This window comes from Cebus imitator, unplaced genomic scaffold (assembly GCF_001604975.1).
Source record: "Cebus imitator isolate Cc_AM_T3 unplaced genomic scaffold, Cebus_imitator-1.0 Scaffold42, whole genome shotgun sequence".
Classification (NCBI taxonomy): Eukaryota; Metazoa; Chordata; class Mammalia; order Primates; family Cebidae; genus Cebus; species Cebus imitator.
The window spans coordinates 15,908,384-15,914,794 of record NW_016107357.1 but is presented as its reverse complement, the minus strand read 5'-3'; the positions used below and the strand labels follow the sequence as shown (position 1 = coordinate 15,914,794).

The 6,411-nt window shown below is 42.2% G+C and overlaps 1 protein-coding gene across 1 annotated transcript in view; it reads right to left on the bottom strand.

Annotated features, from left to right (window-relative positions):
- The window catches only part of TBCE (tubulin folding cofactor E), a 67,148-nt gene that overhangs the window by 46,156 nt on the left and 14,581 nt on the right, over positions 1 to 6,411 (bottom strand). Inside the window, exon 3 of the mRNA XM_037737813.1 lies at positions 5,850 to 5,934. Coding sequence (XP_037593741.1) covers positions 5,850 to 5,934 — 85 coding nt within the window. The remainder of the gene's footprint in view (positions 1 to 5,849; positions 5,935 to 6,411) is intronic.

Below are 6,411 nucleotides of genomic sequence, written 5' to 3'. Positions count from 1 at the left end.
CACACTTTTCTGTGTTCTTTGGACATACCAAAGACCATCTAGTCTATGTGTATGCCCTGAACTGCAATTCTTACTCCCCAAATAAAATGTTACCTTTAGAGATTCATCTACACATTTTATTTTGGACACTGTAAACCACTATCAATCACTAATGTTACAAATATTAATTATGGGTAATAATAACTCAGGAGATTACTGTATTTACCTTATGTTACAAAAGAGATCAGAGAGAAACTAAAAAACGACATGAACTCATCAAACTCTAAAGGACAATTCTTGTAGTCTAGACCAGTGGTTTTCTACCACCTCAGACCCAATGGTCTCTTTTGTACTGCCCATAAATATCCTGGAATGGAATTCACAGACAGCATTACCCACCCATAGAATTTTTTATTATTTTTTTTTTTGAGACAGAGTCTTGCTCTTGTGGCCCAGGCTGGAATGCAATAGCACAATCTTGGCTCACTGCCACCTCCGCCTCCAGGGTTCAAGCGATTCTCCTGCCTCAGCCTCCCAAGTAGCTGGGATTACAGGAGCCCGCCACCACGCCTGGCTAATTTTTATATTTTTTTTATGAGGTTTCGCCATGTTGGCCAAGCTAGTCTCAAACTCCTGACCTCGCGATCCAGCCGCCTCAGCCTCCCAAAGTGCTGGGATTATAGGCGTGAGCCACCACATCTGGCCCCATATAATTTTTTAATGTCAACAAAGTGCCTATTTAAATTTTAAAAAGAGTAATTTATAATAAGATAATATGTATTTCAATTAAGTAAATGTTTAGAGATGACAACACAACAGTAGAAGACATAATGAAGTAAGCAGATATTCCAACGGTAAGAATCCGGATACAGGCACCTGGTGGCTCACACCTGTAATTTTAGCACTTTGGGAGGCTGAGGTGGGCAGATCACAAGGTCAGGAGTTCAAGACTAGCCTGGTTAACATAATGAAGCCCCAACTCTACTAAAATTACGAAAAATTAGCCAAGCATGGTGGCAGACGCCTGTAATCCCAGCTACTTGGGAGGCTGAGGTAGCAGAATCTCTTGAACCAGAAAGGCAGAGGTTGTAGTGAACCGAGATCATGCCACTGAGACTCTGTCTCAAAAAATAATAATAATAATAATTCGAATATAGGCATGCAACACATAATGATATATAGGTCAACAACAAACCAAATACACTAAGGTGGTGCCATAATCACACTGGAGCTGAAAAATTTCTATCTCCTAGTGAAGTTGTAGCCATCTTAATGCTGTAGTGCAACATGTTACTTGTGTTTGTGGTGATGCTGGTATAAACAAGCCTACCGTGCTGCCAGTCATATAAAAGTATAGCACATTCAATTATGTACAGCACATATTTGATAATAATAAATGGTGATGTTACTAGTTTAAGCGTTTACTATACTATACTTTTTATCATCATTGTAGAGTGTACGCCTTCTATTTTTCTTTTTTTTTTTTTTTTTTTTTTTTTTTTTTTTTTTTTTTTTTTTTTTGGAGACATAGTTTCACTCTGCTCACCAAGCTGGGGTAGAATGGTGTGATCTTGGCTCACTGCAACCTCCACTTCCCAGGTTTAAGTGATTCTTGTGTCTCAACCTTCCCAGAAGCTGGGATTACAGGCATGTGCCACCATGCCCGGCTAATTTTTTTTATTTTTTGTAGAGATGGGGTTTCACCATGTTGGCCAGGCTGGTCTCAAAACTCTTGACCTCAGGTGATCCTCCTGCCTTGGCCCCCCAAAGTGCTGGGATTACAGGTGTGAGCCACTGAGCCCAGCCAACTCCTTGTATTAAAAAAAAAAAAAAAAAAAAAAAGTTAATTATGAACCAGCCTCAGGCAGGTCCCTCAGGAGGTATTCTAGAAGAAGGCACTGTTACTGTGAGAGATGATGGCCAGGTGAGGTAGCTCAGGCCGGGCACAGTGGCTCTCACATTTGTAATCCCAGAACCTTGGGCCAGATCACCTGACGTCAGGAGTTCAAGACCAGCCTGGCCAACATGATAAAACCCTGTCTCTACTAAAAATATAAAAATTAGAGTCTCAGCTACCCAGGAGGCTGAGGCAGGAGAACTGCTTGAACCCAGTAGGTGGAGGTTGCAGTGAGCGGAGATTGCACCACTGCACTCCAGCCTGAGTGACAGAGTAAGACTCCATCTCAAAAAAAGAAAAAGAAAAAAAAAGAAGTGACAGCTTTATGCATGTTATATAGCCCCTGAAGACCTTCCAGTGGGACAAGGTGTGGAAGTGGGAAACAGTGATACTGTGGTCTGGACTGTAGGCCTAGGTTAATGTGTGTGTTGGTGACTTTGTTTTTAACAAAAAAGTTTAAAAGTTTAAAAAAAAAAATTTCAAAATAGAAAATCGCTTATAAAATAAATGAAAGAAAATATTTGTGTACAGCTGTACAAAGTGTTGATGTTTGAAGATATGCTGATGTTTTAAGTTATTACGATTGAATGAAAAACTTTTAAAAATTTAAAAGTTGGCTGGCTGCAGTGGCTCACACCTGTAATTCCAGCACTTTCGGAGGCCCAGGCAAGTGGATCAAGGTTGAGGTTGAGGAGTTCAAGACTGGCCTGACCAACATGAAGAAACCCTGTCTCTACTAAAAATACAAAAATTAGCCAGACATGGTGGCACATGCCTGTAACCCAGCTACTTGGGAGACTGAGGCGAGAATTGCTTTAACCTGGGAGTTGGAGGTTGCAGTGAGCCGAGATCATGCCATTGCACTCCAGCCTGGTCAACAAGAGGTGAAGGAGGGAAGGAAGAGAAGGAGGAAGGAAGGGGAAGGAGGAAGGGGAAGAAGGAAGAAGAAGGAAGGAAGGGAGGGAGGGGAAGAAGGAAGAAGAAGGAAGAAAGGAAGGAAGGGAGGGAGGGAGGCATAGAGGGAGGGACTTCTTTAAGTTTAGTGTAGCCTAAGGACATAGTGTTTATAAAGTCTACAGTAGGGTACAAGAGTGTCCTAGCCTTCACATTCACTCACCACTTACACACTCACCCAGAGCAACTTCCAGTCCTACAAGGTCCATTCACACTAAGGGTCCTATGCAAGTGTACCATTTTCTATTTTTTTTTTTTTTTAAAGATGAGATCTCATTGTGTTGCCTAGGCTGGTCTTGAAACTCCTAGGCATAAGCAACCCTAATGACTCAGCCTCCCAAGTAGTTGGCACTAACTGACACGTACCATCCCACACTGCTTTATTTTTTTTTATCTTTTACACGGTATTTTTACTGTACGTTTTCTAGGTTTAAATATTTACCACTGCATTACAATTGCCTGCAGTATTCAGCACAGTAACATGATGTACAGGTTCACAGCCTCAGAGCAATAGGCTATGCCGTACAGTAGCCTAGGCCTGTAGTAGGCTATGATGTTCACACAAAGATTAAACTACCTAACAGGCATTTCTCAGAACACATCCCCTTGATTAAGCAAGGCAGGACTACACTAAGTCAATGTCCCTGAACCAAGGCCTCCCATCAGCATTTCAGGACAAATCCTGCAGCAACCAGGACTTGAGGAAATTCTTGATTTTCAAGCTCAGAGTAACCAAGACTTTGAAAATATCACTGTATCCAGGTACCATAAGGACCATAAAATTATGGACAATCTGGGCAAGCTTTTAGAAGAAGGAAGTAGGCTGGGGTAAGTTCCAAATAAAAAGTCCTTTTGCTGGGCGTGGTGGCTCATGCCTGTAATCCCAGCACTTGGGGAAGCCAAGATGGGCAGATTGCCTGAGATCAGGAGTTCGAGACCCGTCTGGCCCACATGGTGAAACCTCATCTCTACTGAAAATACAAAAAAATTAGCCAGACATGGTGGCGTGTACCTGTAATTCCCACTACTCGGGAGGCTGAGGCAGGGGAATGGCTTGAACCAGGGAGGTAGAGATTGCAGTGAGCCAAGATCGTGCCACTGCACTCCTGCCTGGGCAACAGAGCGAGACTGTCTCCAAAACAAAAGTCCTTTCACTGGAGGGTTTTCGAGGTGATCCTGGTCCAGGTACCTAAGGAAGCTGTGAACCTGGCTAAAATATTTCTCCCTAAACTCATAACCTGTTCCTATAATCCTCAACTAACTCTTGACAGATTCAGAGCTGGCAAGTCTGCAAGCATAGCTGGCCTTTTTTTGCCCAGGCTGGAGTGCAGTGGCATGATCTCAGCTCACTGCAACCTCCACCTCCCAGGTTCAAGTGATTCTCCTGCCTCAGCCTCCCAAGTAGAGTAGCTGGGATTACAGGTGCCTGCCACCACATCCGGCTAATTTTTCTATTTTTAGTAGAGACAGGTTTCGCCATGTTGGCCAGGCTGGTCTCACTCCTGACCTCAGGTGATCCAGCCCATCTCAGCCTCCCAAAATGCTGGGATTACAGGCGTGAGTCACCACACCCGGCCATAGCTGGCCTTTTAAGAACATCCTGACTTTCTAAAATTATGGAATAGTAGACCAAGGAGACATGCTATGTGGTTATCTAATCGTGACCCTCATTTTAAAGGTTAGTAAATTTGTCTTGTTCGAGGACCATAATAAAGACTATTAAAAGCAGGACTGGTCCAGTGGCTCGCACATGTAATCCCAGCACTTTGAGAGGCCAAGGTAGAAAGATCGCTTGAGACCAGCCTGGGCAACATAGCGAAATTTCATCTCTATAAATTTATTTTTTTTATTAGCTGGGTGTGCTGGTGCATGCCATGGTCCCAGCTACTCAGGAGGCTGAGGCAGGAAGATCACTTAAACCCAGGAGTTCAGGGTGACAGTGAGCCATATTATGCCACTGCATTCCAGTCTGAGCAACAGAGCGAGATACTGTCTCAAAAATAAATAAATACACCAACCAAAGAAACAAGGTTGTTAAAAACAAATTAGAGGCCTCCTGATTTCTAGGGCAATATCGTCTTCACTGTACCACACTTAAGAAAAAACAGCTTACTAGAGAAAGCTCCTTTTGAGAACTTGAAAACTAATAAAAATCAGTAACAACAAAAATTTAGAACACAGGCTCTGCCTGAAGGCTCCCCAGCACGCTTTTCAGAGCTTCATACAGTTTTTCTGATATTAGGTGATCAAAAATACTAACAGAAATGCAGGCCGGGCGCAGTGGCTCACGCCTGAAATCCCAGCACTTTGGGAGGCTGAAGCAGGTGGATCACCTGAGGTCAGGAGTTTGAGACCCGCCTGACCAACATGGAGAAACCCCCTCTCTACTAAAACTACAAAATTCGCCAGGCATAGTGATGCAACCCTTAATCCCAGCTACTCGGGAAGCTGAGGCAGGAGAATTGCTTCTACCCAGGAGGCAGAGGTTCCAGCGAGCAGAGATCGCACCATTGCACTGCAGCCACCTGGGCAACAAGAGTAAAACTCTGTCTCAAAAAAAAAAAGGAAAGAAATGCAATGTAACGTGTAACTCTTCCTATGAGAAGAATTTTTTTAAGAGTGGCTTAGCATTCCACTATTCCGATGTTCTATATTTTGTGTAATCAATTCCTTCTTACTGGATATCTAAGCTATTTCTCTTTTCTATTATTCACCTACTGGATTGTAAATCGGTAATGAGCTAGAAAGCTTTACATTCATCCAATTTAGAGGACTGTCAAAAAACAATAAAGGACAAAGAAAGCAATGCCACCCATAAGGTCATCAGAATTTTTTTTAAAAAGGGAAAAATTCTACAAAACAGCAATTACACCACAAATAAAATAACTGCCCTTTTAGAATACAACAAATTCTGTAACTACTCCACAAGCCAACCATTTCTTCCTCTCCATCCCTCCTTATTCAACTATTAGATATAATCTTGACTAAATGGCCATGCTGATTCACAATGAAAAGTTACCTGCATTTAAAATACACAGTCCCTTCGTGGCTCCCATCATGCTTTCCTCTTTCGGGATTGTCCCATTCTACTCCTAACCAGGGTCCTAGCAGAACAAGAGAAACCAAATGAGTAACAGATGATGATACATTTTTCTGCAAGCAAATACCAATCAACAATGGAAACCATATCACACAGACACCACTTGAGGAGGACAAGATGGCTTTGGGAATCGACAAGTTAGCCTTACACTCAGCACTTCAATCAGCAAACAAAATAGCATGTCTGGGTGAAAAAGCCAACAAAAACCACCACTGCAGAAAACAAAAATGGCTCAAATTTATTGAGCACACTGAACAAGATTGACCCTTAAAGACATTACGCTAAGAGAAATAAGCCACCACAAAAGGACAAACACTGTATTCCACCTATATGTGATTCCCAGGGTAGTTACCACTAAGCTGTACATTCAAAACTGGTTCAGATGGTAAATTTTATGTTATGTGTATTTTACAATTTAAAATTTTAAATTAACAAGCGGTTAAAATGGCAAACTTTATGTTATATATGTAGCCACAATAAA